The sequence below is a fragment of the Felis catus genome, chromosome A1 (assembly GCF_018350175.1).
Source record: "Felis catus isolate Fca126 chromosome A1, F.catus_Fca126_mat1.0, whole genome shotgun sequence".
NCBI classification, from domain to species: domain Eukaryota; kingdom Metazoa; phylum Chordata; class Mammalia; order Carnivora; family Felidae; genus Felis; species Felis catus.
The window spans coordinates 221615806-221630884 of record NC_058368.1 but is presented as its reverse complement, the minus strand read 5'-3'; the positions used below and the strand labels follow the sequence as shown (position 1 = coordinate 221630884).

At 34.8% G+C, this 15079-nt stretch overlaps 1 protein-coding gene across 4 annotated transcripts in view; it reads right to left on the bottom strand.

Annotated features, from left to right (window-relative positions):
• The window catches only part of CDH12 (cadherin 12), a 1052064-nt gene that overhangs the window by 195868 nt on the left and 841117 nt on the right, over nucleotides 1-15079 (bottom strand). For all 4 annotated transcript variants that reach the window (XM_019812450.3, XM_019812457.3, XM_006928094.4 and 1 more), the window contains one exon: nucleotides 265-559. In XM_019812450.3, coding sequence (XP_019668009.1) covers nucleotides 265-559 — 295 coding nt within the window. The remainder of the gene's footprint in view (nucleotides 1-264; nucleotides 560-15079) is intronic.

The window sequence follows — 15079 nt, the reverse complement described above, 5'->3', positions numbered from 1 at the left end:
ACTTAATTACAAGGAATTCTTTGAGCTCAGGTGAATGCAAAGACTGGAAAATAGGGTAAATGCTATATATCCTACATGTTTATGAATCTATTTATATATTTAGATGGAGCCAGAAAAAAAATGGGAAAAATGAAAATAATTGCATCCTTTACAGTGGAGGAATAATCTTCTGGCTTACAAATAAGACGTTTACACCAAACTGCAAAAAAATAAATGTTGAAAAGGCCTCATAGCATCTGACAAAATTTCGATTTGCCTACTCACCCACAGGAGACATTTCTGGGACACTAGCAACGTAAGGTCCATCCAAGAACTTTGGCTCATTATCATTAATGTCCTGTACTTTGATGATGAATTCCGATTCAGGCTCCAGGGGCTTCCTGGTTTCTATGTCCACAGCCTGAGCACGAAGTGTGTAGAAAGGTTTCTCTTCTCTATCCAGGCTCCTTATTGCATGAATGTCCCCTGTAGTTTCATCAATGGTAAAAACAGTGCCCGCGCCGTCTCCTGAGAGGGTGTATTTAACAGTGCCCTCTCCTTTATCTAAGTCAGAATGGAGCTTTTGGGGGGAGAAAGAGAGACAGAGACAGAGACAGAAAACACCATTAAAGGGATGGCCCTGTGTTCAAAATACTTGCGGCATAACTTTTCATCAGAAAAGTTAAAGAAATATCTTATGGTTCTTTTTTCATTTTCATCTCCTTCTTTCTTTCCTCCCTCCCTCCCTCCCTCCCTCCTTTCCTTCCTTCCCTCTTTTCCTTCCTTCCTTCCTTCCTTCCTTCCTTCCTTCCTTCCTTCCTTCCTTCCTTCCTTCCAACTCTTTGATTATAAACATTTTAAATACACACAAAAAATTAGAAAAATGCATGGTAAATATTTATATATACATGTATATATCCCAGAGATTCCATCATTTACCTTTTAATCCACAGTTGACCCTTTAATTATGCAGGGGTTAGAGTGGCCGACCCCTGTAGCAGTTGAACATATGTGTATGACTTTTAACACCCACAACACTTAACTACTAATAGTCTACTGTAGACCAGAGCCTTACCAACAACAAAAATAAGTGTATTAACACATATTTTCTACGTTTATGTATTATATACTGTATTCTTACAATAAAGTGAGGTAGAGAAAAGAAAACATTATTAAGAAAACACAAGAAAGAGAAAATACATTTACAACATTATACTGTATTTATCTATACTATAAGTTTATGTATTCGTGAAAAAAATAACATGTGAGGTTTAACCTCCATAAAGTTCAAATCCGTGTTTTTCAAGGATCAACTGTATTTGATCATCATTGTGCCTTCTTATTTGAAAGCAGAGGAGAGTTTTGGCACACCAGATGGTTACAGTTATGTGTAGTAGAGTATCTCATTTTAACAGACTGATTTTCAATGAGTTATTCAGTATTACTCAGCTAAATGTTGGTTAGGATCACTGATTATCTTTTCAGATTTGCAGACAAATAGCTTGCTCTAATTCCTTCTATATATTTGAAATCTTGTAATGTAGAAAAGTTTTGAACCGCTGATAATTTCTTCAACACATGTACAATTCACTCTATTGTAGTATGTAACAAGATACACATAAATAACAGGGGAGGACTAAAAAGACGATACATTTTCATTGCAACACTTTAAGTCAATGTTTTTCAAACTGGAGTCCAAGAGTTGATAGAAGAGGAACATAGACTTGGAGATCTATAAATTATCCAATAATGTATACATACAATGTATTACATTATTTATACTTCTCTAAGAATATGCATACATATATATATTTATAAGTAATATACTCACTATTTAAGTTATACGGCATGTATATTCTTATAAATATCATTTTTTTATTCAGATGGTGATCTAAAATGCTTTAGCCTATGCCTAATCATTTGTATAAGGCCATCTGATTTCAGAGTCCACATTTTTAGATTTAAGAGCTCATTCCGGGAGCACCTGGGAGGCTTGGTGGGTTGAGCATCTGACTCTTGATTTCAGCCCAGGTCATGATCCCAGGGTTTTGGGATCAAGCCTATCATCGGGCTCAGTGTTGAGCATGGAGCCTGCTTTAGAGTCTCTCTTCCTCTGCCCTGCTCCCCACTTGTGCTCTCTCTCTCTCTTTCTCTAAAATAAAATAAAATTTAAAAAAAATAAATAAAAGGTCATTTCAGTCAATGGATCAACCAAAGGAAAAACATTCTTTTAGTGTTCACAGTCATTTGGACTGTGCCTCAAAATTTGCCTACAAGCCAACCATTCTTGCAAAATTTGGGGAAGAATGAGTTCTGTTTTTTTTTAATGTTTCAAACCCCACAAAAAAAGGTTTGAAATACCTTAAATCATATAAATATCCTTTTGCAAATAAGATCTGTGTATTAGTATTAGTAAAATCAAAACATACACAAAATAAAGATAACAGTGGCTATATCTTTGCTCTTAAACTCAACATTCTGGTTTTAAGTTCAATAAAACAGCATCATATTTCCAATTTAATGTTATTAAACTTAATGCATTCATTCTGTGAATTTGTATTTATTTCAAATTTTTCTCTGAAAATATACTTGTATAATAACATATGCAAAGGATTGATACATGGACAAGTGTTACAATTGAAGTAATGGAAAATAGAAAGAGAGCACATGATTTTAGTTTTTTCAAGTTCCTGTATATTTTACTCAAGTCTAAGGAAAACTGTGATAAATGACAGGAGGAAGATTTTTTCCTCCTAATTTTTTACAAACTCTTATGAAGCAGAGGAAATTTCAAGTGTAAAATCAAGCTGTAGATAAATGTACTTTGAACTTGGGAATTTCAAATTACATATTTCACCCATACTATGAAAGATATTCAACACAGTGGGTATTGCTTTCTCTTTTAAATGTATCTAAAGATATGAGCCGGGCAAAAGCTCAATGCAAAAGCAAAGACTCTATAAACTACATCCATTTTGCCAATGGCTCCAAAGAATATGTGGTAATATTGTGGGAAGCGAGTGAACATTCTAAGAAGGTTTTTACAATGGGATCCAAGAAGAGTTACAAAAAAAAAAAAATCCACATTTAGCTAAAATCAGAACTGTTTTCTTTTCTAACAGACACAAGAATAGAAAAGCAAATGTGTTTGCGGCTCTATCCAAGATCGAAATTAAATTCAGTTGCTGTTCTTCCTCACTCTTCTACTTTTCCCTTCTAATTTAAAGCTGAATTTTGTAGGGGTTAAAACTTCAGAAGAAATATGTGAATATACATTAAAACTTTGAACTGGGAATGAAGTTGATTAATGTAAAACTCTTGAGAGGATCAGAATTTTTATAGCAGTTCATTACATGACAATACCTCATAGGGGACCGCCTGAGATATCTTGCACTGACAGGCAATATATTTTTTAACTTTTTTTGTCTTTATTTTTTTAAGTTAATTTATTTATTTAGAGAGAGAGAGACAGAGAGCGCAAGTGAGGGAGGGGCAGAGAGAGAGGTTGAGACAGAGAATCCCAAGTAGGCTATGTACTGTCAGCAAGGAGCCCGACGCTGGGTTTGAACTCAGGAACCAGGAGATCATGACCTGAGCCAAAACCGAGAGTGGGACACTTACCCAACTGAGCCACAAAGATGACCCCTGATGGGCAATATTTAAAATTAGTTATTCAGTGGTGATTGAAATGGCACATGAGTAACTAGCTTAAAGTATAGGTGTTTTTCCAGCATCATTTCTAATATTAAATAAGTGACTGCCTGATGTGGGTATTGTAGATAGATAGCTTATTTTATCATCTGTACACTTTGTTATATTCAGTGTATATAAATTGCTATAAATAAAAATACATATAACTGAAAAAGTATACATATAGAAATATATCTATATGTACTTTTATATTTATTATTCTCTGACTATATACACATATGACATGATATAAAAAAATCAACACTTTCTTTTTTTTTTAACACTTTCAATAACAAAATACCATGACTATTTTTCAGTATCACTTGAAATTCTTCAAAAAAATTTTTTTAAGTAAACTCTATCTCCAATGTGGGGCTCAAACTCAGGACCCCAAGACTGAGAGTCACATACTGTACCAACTGAGCCAGGCTGGTACCCCTCTACAGAATAATTTTTGACGTGCACATTATTCATTCAAGGAAGTTGAATGATTTAATGAGCATTGCCTATTTTTTTCATAAATAGTAAGATGAATGTATGTGTGTGTATGTGTGTTCTTCTGTTTAGCTCCTTTAGAGGTAATTATCAAGACCAAAAACATAATTTTTATGAATCAAAAAATGTGAAACTTCAGTGATTCCAGATGCTGATCTCTGTAGATGGAATTTGTTTCTTTTTTCTTTTTTTTCTTTTTTTTTTTTTATTTAGTTTTGAAGGAGAGAGAGACAGAGTGTGAGTGGCGGAGGGGTGGAAAAAGAGGGAGACACAGAATCTGAAGCAGGCTCCAGGCTCTGAGCTGTCAGCACAGAGCCCGACGCGGGGCTCGAACTCACGGACCGCGAGATCATGACCTGAGCCGAAGTGGGACGCTCAACCGACTGAGCCACCCAGGCGCCCTGGGAATTTGTTTCTTAAATCTTTCAGGAATGAAATGCAGGCTTAGCTTATACTGTGAAGCTACTTCTTAGTGTCATTTGCATAAAGAAGGAGGGAGGGTTTCAGAAGAAAGATTTTCGTGACTTGCCTCATCTTTGGGCTGTGTTAATTCACTATGACAAAGCACATGATGTTGTTTTACACGGGGCTTTAAGCCACACACATACAGAAAGCTAATGATTCCACAAGGATGAAATTATTTTCATTTACAGCAATTTAAAAATGGCAGCAAGAAAGGTTTCTTATTCCAATTATGTTTTTAAATGTTTATTTATTTACTTCGAGAGAGAGCACCGACAGGGGGTTAGAGGAGAGAGAGATTCCCAAGCAGGATCTGCACTGTCAGTACAGATCCTGACCTGGGGCTCGATCTCACAGACCGGGAGATCCCGACCTGAGCTGAAAGCAAGGGTCAGACACGTAACTGACTGAGCTCCCCAGGCGCCCCTCCAATTATTTTTTTCAAAGCTGTTTCCGAGTAGGTGCTGACTGTATTTACTGACTAAAGCATCCTATTTCAATAAGATTATTTTTTAGTATTGACATTTAAAATTTCTCCCGGAAACAGAGTTCTATAAACACTAGATGTAGAAATCCGCACTGTCCGAGCAGTTGTTTTGTGGAAGTGGTGGTGGTGTTTTCTGACGTTTTCCAAGTCATCTCAGATGGAGCATGAAAATATGATGCCGAGAAAGGCTTTAACGAGCTTCGGAGCATCAGCAAATCTGGATTCCAGTGACTAAAAGTTTGAGAAAGCTAATTTAAAGTTAAATGTTTACTAGCATCTCTTTGATTATATTTTAGGAACTGCTGCACAAAATAAGGGATTTAGTCTCCTTTTTCTCTGGGTTGAAAATACACATAAAATAGAAAATGTTTTTTCTATTACTGTGTCCAGCAGTGATTTTCTTTTCATTTGCTATTTGCCAGGACAGGGGGTGGTTACTAGGCCCGGGGAGCATAGGAGTTATGTTGGAAGGAGAAACTTTTGATTTTGATTTTTGGAAAAAAAGAAAAAAACTTTTGATTTCGTTTCTGCCTGAGAACCAAAATTTGTGTTCAGCGAATACTGGATTTGGTGTATGTTCTTGCAAATTATTAACCATGCGCCCATAAGGTACTATGGTACCTCACATAATGTTTTAAAACCTGCCCTCCACATCATTCTCATCAAGATTATGCATTAATACTTTTGTTCCTATATTGTAGATTACTGACGGTCTCAGGAGAGGAATGAAAATGTGTGGGCACTCTATCATCTTCCTTTACCAAAACTGTTTTAAAAAGAACTTCAAACCAACAGAAAAATTAAAAGAATGATACAAGGAAGGCCTATATTCTCACTATCTAGACTAAATAATTACTAACATTTCCTGTATCTGATATATATATATATATATATATATATATATATACTTTTTAAAATTGTGAACATCAAAACAATTACCTACATGATACTGAAACACCAACTTCATGAAACTAAGGCCCTTTCCTATGTAATCATAATGTCAAAATCTCATTTAAGAAAATTACTTAAAATACCTATCACCACCTTACAACCAGCCCATATTCCATTTTCCCCACTTGTCTCTTCAAATATCTTTCTTGGCTCTTTCTTTATATTTTGAGCATAGATCAAAGCAACTTTCAAACACTGCACTTGGATTTTGTGTCTTTAATTTCTGTTAACTTTAGAAGGATCATGCATTTAAAATTTTTTTAATGTTTATTTTTGAGAGACAGAGAGAACGGGGAAGAACAGAGAGAGAGGGAGACACAGAATCTGAAGGAAGATTCAGGCTCTGAGCTGTCAGCACAGAGCCCCACGCGGGGCTCGAACCCACAAACCGCGAGTTCATGACATGAGTCGAAGTCAGACGCTTAATCAACTGAGCCACCCAGGTGCCCTGGATCATGCATGTTAATATTTACTTATAATCATCTTTTTTCAGGGAACCAGCCTCCAGTCTGAATTTGTCTGCTGGAAAACGAAACTTCCTGACATGTCTTTAAGTGTTTACTATTCTGTCTTAGAATAGTTCTTTAGTCTCAAAATATATATGAGCAAATGTAGCAGCATAAAAGTATGCCCTACTTAATGTAGAGATCCTTGAGTTATGGCATCTCCTTCCAGTCATCTCCATAAACACACTCAATGTGAGGGAAACGCTCCTTGGACAGGGTGTGCATCAGTAAATTTTGGTGTAGTAATGGCATATAGGTTGTGGTACTCCTTTTCAGTTTTCAAATGATTACAAAACCTGTGGAATGCTTTAATATTATGGTTCAACAGTTGGTGCATGTGATCTGAAATAATATTATAACTGTCTTATTTACATACAGGATCCCTCGGAGAAACCAGTCAAAACTAGTAGGAGAAAATTTTATGCAAGTTTCTTTGGTTGAAATAATTTCATTTTGCACCAAGAAACCAAAAAAACCTACTTTTTCGATATGCTTCTTGGTATACTTATAAAATATTCGTATGTCATTTTTTATAGTTGCTCACTTTCCAATTCATGCTTATTCTGTTCTCAGAACCGTCACAGAGGCCATTGCATTGGCTACAAAGCCATTGGATTATGTTTAAGGCATTGCTTATTGACAAAAGAAGACTAGACCCAAAGATGATCTATAGTTCTGCCTGAATAAGTTATAATGCAAAATTTCTCTCTGATGCCACTTAAGGTTCAAGAATATTTGACATTCTATGCCATCCTACTCCCTGAAGGGACTCATTTGTTCTTCCTCAAATGATTGCTGGCATTTGAGCAAGAGGAATACCACTTTACAAGGTTGGAAATTCCCTTTAACAGCCCAAAGTGAGTTGAGGACTCCCCTGCCTGGATTACAGACCCAAAGCTATTTATCATCTGGAAATATTTCACCTTCTATGTAAGGAAGTAGAAATGCATTTCAAAAAGGCCCGCACCTCCCCAGAGGTATGCCAAGGCAGGGCAAAGAAGAACAAAGACTATTTGCAATTCTTGGGAGTAACAAAATCTGATGTGCTAGGATATATTTTATATCCTGTTAAAGAAAAAAAAAATATGCTATTCACCCGATGCTCTCTTTCATTTTCTTTTTCCCCTTGAATATTCCATGTGTGGTTACATATGAGGGGTATCCTAACTCGTCTTCTAGATTGTCATTATTTTACAACTTCAGCTCACCCAGATTACATTATATCATTTGAGAGTGTCACAACATATTAATAAGTAGTTCTGGAGAAGTTTGAGAGGTCATTGGCGTGGTGCCTGGATTTGGGGGAAAAATATGGGAGAAGGTTAAAATAATTTCTTACCTACATTTCCAAAGCTGTAAAGCACTTTTCACAAAGCCAGGTTTTAGGTAACAAAACATTCCCTGACAATAAACTGTTCTTATCAAATGTTCAGTAATGGAATCTCTATTTGAAATGAAAGTGAATTTCTGTATGATTTCAAATGTGATTATTTTTCAGAGGATGATTTATTCTAGATAAAAGTGAGCTTTAAATAATAATTACACATTATTATAGTTAGATATCATTCACTAATTTATTGCTACTCATTACTATTTTTCCATATTATTACTTATAATAAAAGTAATTAGCCTTTACTGAATACCGGACACAGTGTTACACATCTTATAAGCTTTATTTAGTTCTCAAACTAATCAGTGATGTGCTAGCATGACAAATATGATAAGTGAACTCTTTCTAATGAAATTCTAATATTTCAAAATGTAAAATTTAATTTTCAAAAGCTCTATGTTCTATCCCAACTTCTTTGTATATGCATTTAAGAACTGTAATAAATCAGACAGACTCAAATATTACCTCTGATTTAAAATATGGAATGGTCTAAAATCCATGATCACAAGCCTCAAACATTTGGGGTTAAAAACCCCAAACCCATTACTTCTTAGCTGGATGTTATTGTAGAAGTTACTAAGTTTCTTTGGATGTCAGAATCATCATATATAAAATGTGGTTCTAATACTTACATCATAAAATTTGGAAAATACCTTAGAGAATTTAACTTCCGAATGTCTATTTCCCTTCATTTATCTGCATTTACATCCAAATGATCCCAGTATAGGGATATTTGTTTCCATTTACATTAATTTATATTCATAGATACAGGAAAACTAATTGGATACAAAATAATGATAGAAAACACTATCAAGCTTCTACTTTTTCCAGGCAATTTTCTAAAGGTTTTATGTGTCTGAAGCCACTTTAATAGTTAGAATAACCCTATAAGGACAACCCTACTATTAACAGTCTCACTTTGCAGATGCATAAATTGAGGCACAGAGAAGCTGAGTTGGCCCAAGACACACAAATGGAAAGACACAAAGCTAAGATTCAAATCAAGTAGTCTAACTCTGTGTATCTCTGAGTCTAGCTCTTCAACTAAATCAGTTCTCTTTTAATTTGATGCATGTAAAGTCATTTTTTTTTCTTAACTCTCAAAAATGGGTCTCTCTTAAGAGGAAAAGACAAACAAACACTGAATTTTTGGCCAGGGGATTAGATTAGCCACAAGCTACCCAAGTATCGGTTTTGTAATATACATCACTTCGTTTGAGCAAAACCAGGCTGTATTATAATGGACATATTAATGAGAATAGTTGTATTCAAGAATGCTTTGGATTGCCCATTAGTTATTGCACTAGCCACTGGAATAGAGAACGTAAGTTACAACTTGTTATCAAGGTGACAGGAGTCCAGTGGGGAACAATATGGGTCATAGCAAAAAAGATACTCACTCAAAACAGTGTCTTTTTACAATTTCTTGTCTACCAAATCACATTTTTCTATAGAAGTTTTCATATGCATTTACTATATAATTAAAAAGCATGTTATATTTGTGTTTTTATTTAAAATACAAAGTGATACCACATTTATAGTTAGAAATCCCCTCAATAATATAGTGCCAATCATGTATTTGGAATAATCAATAGTCAACTAGAAAAGAGTGAACAACATTTATGTTAAAGAAAATATAATTTACTACTATATCAATAAAATATTCCAATGAAAATTTTTCTAAGGTTCTGCACATTGTGTATATCATAATTTTCTTTGAAGCATATGGGAATCCATAATATTAAAAACTTAATTGAATCACTACATTTCATTAGAGAAAAAGTCATTAGCACATGTACTTTCTCACAATGAACTAATAACCAAATAAATAGGCATATGTATGTGTGTGGGAATATTTAGATATGTGTGTGTGTGTGTGTATATATATATATATATATATATATATATATATATATATATATATGTCAGAGATAAAAGAGAAAGAATATTTGTATGTGTTTTCATGTGCTCACACATGCACATTTTTGCAAAATAAATAAAAGGCTAAATAGATATACATTCTATAAAACAACACTGTTAAGAACACAATCTGAAAATCACATTATCTGCTTATTTCAAAGGTGGTTTGAAGGTGACCTATTTTCTGTAGCATGCATTACTGTGGGGATTGCTTTATGTGTTAAAGGACAAAGCCACCTCACTGAAGTCTTTTATTTCCCTTCCTCACTTTACAATAACTACTTTAAATGGATTTTGAAAGTATAATATCACAAAAGCAGAAAAAAATAAATCCAAGTACTTAACCAGGTTGCTTTCTTTGTATTGTGAGTCAAGCAGTTTCATGTCAAATTTACTGTTAAGAATTCATATCTCTCAGTCTTATATCCTATAACAGTGTCATAAATATTATCTTATTTGCATGATAAAGTAACATTAAATATTCATTTTTTTGCCTAATAATATGAAAATGAGTACTCTTAATGCTAAATTGCAATGTGTTAATGAGAGATAGAAACAGTAACTCTCTGTGTAAGAAACGCAGTAAAATGCATCTTATTTCTAAATACAGGTTAATCAGAGATGTTTCTCTAAAATCTCTCATTATAAGCATATTAAGGAAGGAATCATTCTCAGGGTTCACTTGTTTCCCACTAGGGATAACAAGATTCCCAAGAAACTTCCAAAGAGATAGTAATTTCACTGACTTTGACTTTAAAAGGAAAATAAAGTAATGAATAAAAAAGAAAGATATAAAGAAAAAAAAAAGAAAAATGCAAACAGCTCTCACAGATGCAGGAACCTCAGTTTTGACTGCTTTCTGCAAATATATATTATTGGATGTGTAGTGAAATAAATCGATTTCAAGCTATTTCATTTTTAAAGGTCAAAGTTTTTTTTTAAGGAATTCAGAATTATAAAAGCAGATGCTTAATTTGACATTGACTGAGACCTAAAATGATGAATAAATCTCTCAAAGTTTAATTGCTTTTCAGAAGATATTGAATTGCTTTGTTACTAAATTTTCCTAATAATGCATGGAATCCATAGAATTGTGTGTGTATATGTGTGTGTACCTCATTTTCCTAAAACTGACATGAATGTTACAGATTTATACTTGCATTATTTCCAAAATCTAAAAAAAAAAAAAAGGTTTGTTTACTTATCACCTTTCCCTGCATTTAATAATTTTCTACTTTCTCCATATACCATTGGTTGCTGATTAAGAGAAGCTATATACAAAATTTCTAAGACTAATCCGGGTCCAATCATACTTCATTGTATTATTTTAGATCATAAAACTTGTATTTATTAAATATAGTCTTGAATACAAATCAAGCCTTAATTATCAATTGTGGTTGAACTTCAAAATATGGTGGGGTGGTCAGTATTCTGCCATATTGCATATTTCCCAAGATTTAATGTACATTCCCTGCATATTCCCCAGGACTGTGAAGACTATGGATTTAATTCTTATAGTTATGTTATGCTGGGTGGGCCAGATCTAATCACATGTGACTTTTAAAAGCTTAAGAATTCTTTTCCAGGTGTAAAAAGAGGAAATTAGAAACCCATGCTCCAACTTGCTTGGATACAAAGGGGCAATCTTTAGGAGCTGAGGGCAGTCCCACATCCCCACTAGCAGTATAAAGGGGACCTGAGGCCTAAAATAGCAAAGAAAAATTCTGCCAACAGTCTGAATGAGCTTGAAAGCTGATTTTCTCACCCTCAAGAGAGAAAAATAGCCCTGCTGACACCTTGGTTTCAATCTTGTGAGGCCTTGAACAAAGAAATCCTTTATTCTCTGCTGAATTTCTGCCTGCAGAACTGTGAGCCTTAAGCTGCTCAATTTGTGGGAATTTGTTATTCAGCAATGGAAAACTAATACTTGTAGGTACTTACAGAAATCTAATATTATTAGTACTTCATTTTAAAAAAATAATCATGACTTGATTAAAGAGACAATTTTGATTTCTTGGTTATGTGCCTCTACTCACACCAACTCTTTTAGGATTCCTGAACCCAATTCCAATGTGTAGAGTAGTGTTCCCCACACACAAGTCCAAGCAATTCTCAAATAGCAACAGGCTGTCCAAGAATTCAACTCAATTCTGACACTATCTACCTAGAAACAGCATCAGATTCCACAGGTTAAGGGCGCAGTCTTATAAGAACACTTCCCCCCCCCCCCCCGCCCCTGTCACATCAGACTCCAGTTGCCATGTTGAGGCTATGACACCTGTGCTTCTGACTGATCAGCTACAGACTAGAGGTTCCAACAGTCCACTCTTTAGGTTGTTTTAATTTTCTTGAGTGCCTCACAGATATCAGGGAAATATTTACATTTACTAGTCTATTAAGTGATATGATAAAGGTTATGAATCAAGGGCCAGATAAAGAGATACATAGAGGAGCACAGAGATTTCATGCTTTCTTTGGGGTGCCATTCTCCCCAGTCTCCACATGTTCACCCACCGAGAAGCTCTCTGAACTCAGTCTTTTTGTTTTTGTATGGAGCTATCATTGATTTTATAGTCAGGATTGACTAAGTCATAGGCCATTGACTGATTCAGTGTCCAGCCCCTCTCCTCTTCCTTGAGGGCAGGGGGTAGGATTGAAGGTCAACCTTTAATCAAATGGTTGGCCCCCATTGCAACCAGCCCTTTCCCCACAGTGGGGTCCAAAAGTCACCTTCATTAATAACAAGATACCCATGACAGTTTTACGGCTGTCAAGCATTTTCAGGAACTGTGAACGAAGACCATATATATCTGAGAAGTATATATTTGATCATCTGAGTGGCCAAATATATATTTCTCATAAATCATTATGTCACAGTGCCTCAATTTTCTGACACATTATTTTATTTGTTTGCTTGTTTAATTTTTCCCTGCCTGTATCCATACTCTACTATTTCTAGTACATACATCTGCTCCCTCCTTTGTATAAGTGACCCTGTACAAATTCACCCTGTTAATCTAGTAATATTGTTAATCACTGCACTTTGTCCCTTTGACCATACCATAGGAAGAGACCGTAGGTCTGGCTAATGTTCACATATGCCTTTCCAGTCAAAGAAATAGCTGACTACTACCAAGATAGTCTCCACCTCACCCTGTATCCTGGACAACATAATGAAGGTGTCTTGAAAATAGAAGAAAATTTAGCCGGCATACAAAAGCAGAATGAGAAAAATAAGGACAGGAGAGAGGGAGTCTTTCTGATATCAAATCAATTACTGAAATTGTCTGTACTTTTCCTCATAGAATGAACTCATAAATCTCCTACTCTGAATTTGGTTTTGCCAGTCAAAAAAAAAATCCAAAACAAGACCATCCATGTTCTTTTTGCATGCAATAAGCATTTATTGAATACTGATTGTATTCAAGTGTCACAGATTTGGGGACAAATCCAACGTAAGTCCTCAAAGATCAACATAAGTAGAGAATCTGTTTTCTTCACCTAAAGTCATTAAAAATAAAAATTAAAAAAAAGCACAGCAGATTTTACTATTGCTACTTCTTCATCCTTTATACAATTTGAAACAATGCTTTTTTGTTTTTGTTTTTGTTTTGTCAAAGTGAAATACCTGTGAATCTTAACTTTGGAATCAAGGAAACCTGGGCAATTGATCTAGTTATGCTGAACTCAGGATCCAGGAAAGAGCTTTCATCAAGTAAATTGCTGTGGGAAGTCAAATGAGATGTGTTGTCTCATTCTATACAGACACTTACATTCTGGTAAAGGTCTCTGCTCCTGCAGCTCAAAGAGTGACAGTTCATTAAACTTAAACCAAATGCACAGATACGTTCATTTTATTGTGTTCCATACCAGTGTTCTCTAAGCCAGCCATTCTAAGGATTTATGTTTAACATATAATGTCTTAAAATGAAAGCTTAGCAGCTATGCATTGTGCAGAATATAGAAGGAATGAGGCAGGGCCATGGTTCACACTCCCTTCCCAGTCCTCTTCTTCAATTCAGAATCATGGGTACACACTGGAAAACTAGTAGTAATCCACAGAATGCTTTTGAAATTCTCTGCTTGAGTCTTTATGATACTACAATTTAACTGCTGCCTAAGCCCAATCCCCTAGCATTTTTGGAGGGGAAACACTTTGGGCGGAACATATTTTTTCTTTAATTCCAAGTTTTGATTCCTCTCACATAAAACACACACACACACACACACACACACACACACACACACACACACACAATGTTATATTTTAGTTTAAAACAGGCTGCATTTATATTGCCTTATAAAATGTTCAGTACTTTTGCTCCTATGATCTATCTATGCTCACAGAAATAACAAGGTTTTCACTCATTTTATATCTTGAAGCCTTCTCTGAGAAGTTAGCATGTCATTTGTTGGTTTTGAGCACACACTTGCTGCTAATGATGCTTGGAATTTATTGGTCCTCTTCATAGGAAGGAAAATAATAAGGCATTTGAATAGTCAGCTCAGATATAGATCAGTTCACATACCAAAAAAAAAAAAAGCTGCCTATCTAAGGTTTAAGTGTATCTTTTGTGTTGTAGAACTATTTGTACCATGACTCTTGAATTGGCCAGTCCAGACCATTGCATAAATCCTTGACTAAAGAGACTGACCACTCTGGTTGTCGATCATTAGGCAAGAATTAAACCCAAATATACTTGGGATCGGATATTCTAAAAACATTGTTAACGTATTTTGCATTGCTGAGAAGGAGATTTAAAAAAAAAAAAAGAAAAAATGATTTTCATACACAGCTCCTGTCATGGAGTAAAATCAGGCCTTTGAAACTAGAAAGTACCTTGGAGAACATGGTTTTAATTATTTCATTCCACAAATGAGGAAATTGAGAATCAGAAAGACTAAGTGATTTCCTCAATATCATAGAGCTAGTTAATTACAGAAGTCAGAATAGAAACTGGGTTATCCAACTCTGCCCAGAGTTCTTTCCATTATGTGCATTGAAAATATCTGCTGCTATTTGGGGGCCATTTTGCTCAAGAAAGCCACCTTATAATGTTTAATAAACCAAAATGGTATGTGCCTGTAAACTTAAAAAACATTTAAGAGTAAAAAACAAAGCAAAACAAAACAATGATCAAAACAAACCTTAGCTTTCTGATTCTTTCAGATAAGATAAATTCCATCAACCATATTTCA